Consider the following 739-nt stretch of genomic DNA (forward strand, 5'->3'; position numbering starts at 1 on the left):
CCATCTCGAACGGGTTAAAGGATATGCATCAAACTTGTATTTTGTTTGAACCCATGTAATAAATGTTTAATTTTTTCCCTCTCTTCATTTTAATTCTCACTGTAAACATTCCTAAGAGTTGAAGAAACTTGTGAGTCACAGCTCACTAATCATAAATCATTTCTTCACAACATAATTAGCCTTATCATGTCTCACAACTGGTCACATGACAAAACTGGCAATTTACTCTTTATGTGGTGTTGTTGTGTAACTGGTAATTTCTGTTTCCAACTGCACACACAAATCACTTACCAGTTATAACAATCATTTCTCCTCGACCTCTCCCATCCAATGAAAACCCTGGTCCTTTAATACACAATTCATTGAACTGCACTGAAAAAAAAACTGTTATTAATGTGCTTGCTCAAAAATAACCTCTATGTTAATACTTTCATAATAATCATAGAACGCACATTTAAAAACCTAATAACAACAACAACAGAAAACTGTTATTAATGTGCTTCCTCAAAAATAACCTCTATGTTAATACTTTCACGATAATCATGGAACACACATTTAAAAACCTAATAACAACAACAACAGAAAACTGTTATTAATGTGCTTCCTCAAAAATAACCTCTATGTTAATACTTTCACGATAATCATGGAACACACATTTAAAAACCTAATAACAACAACAACAAAAAACTGTTAATGTGCTTGCTCAAAAATAACCTCTAAGTTAATACTTTCACGATAA

At 31.7% G+C, this 739-nt stretch overlaps 1 protein-coding gene across 1 annotated transcript in view; it reads right to left on the reverse strand.

The window, feature by feature from the left end:
- Nucleotides 1-739, reverse strand: part of LOC106464239 (fibrillin-1-like) — a 145626-nt gene that overhangs the window by 68722 nt on the left and 76165 nt on the right. The window contains exon 23 of the mRNA XM_022391951.1: nt 292-372. Within this exon, the coding sequence (XP_022247659.1) occupies nt 292-372 (81 nt within the window). The remainder of the gene's footprint in view (nt 1-291; nt 373-739) is intronic.

Source organism: Limulus polyphemus, unplaced genomic scaffold (genome assembly GCF_000517525.1).
Source record: "Limulus polyphemus unplaced genomic scaffold, Limulus_polyphemus-2.1.2 Scaffold1595, whole genome shotgun sequence".
Taxonomy (NCBI): domain Eukaryota; kingdom Metazoa; phylum Arthropoda; class Merostomata; order Xiphosura; family Limulidae; genus Limulus; species Limulus polyphemus.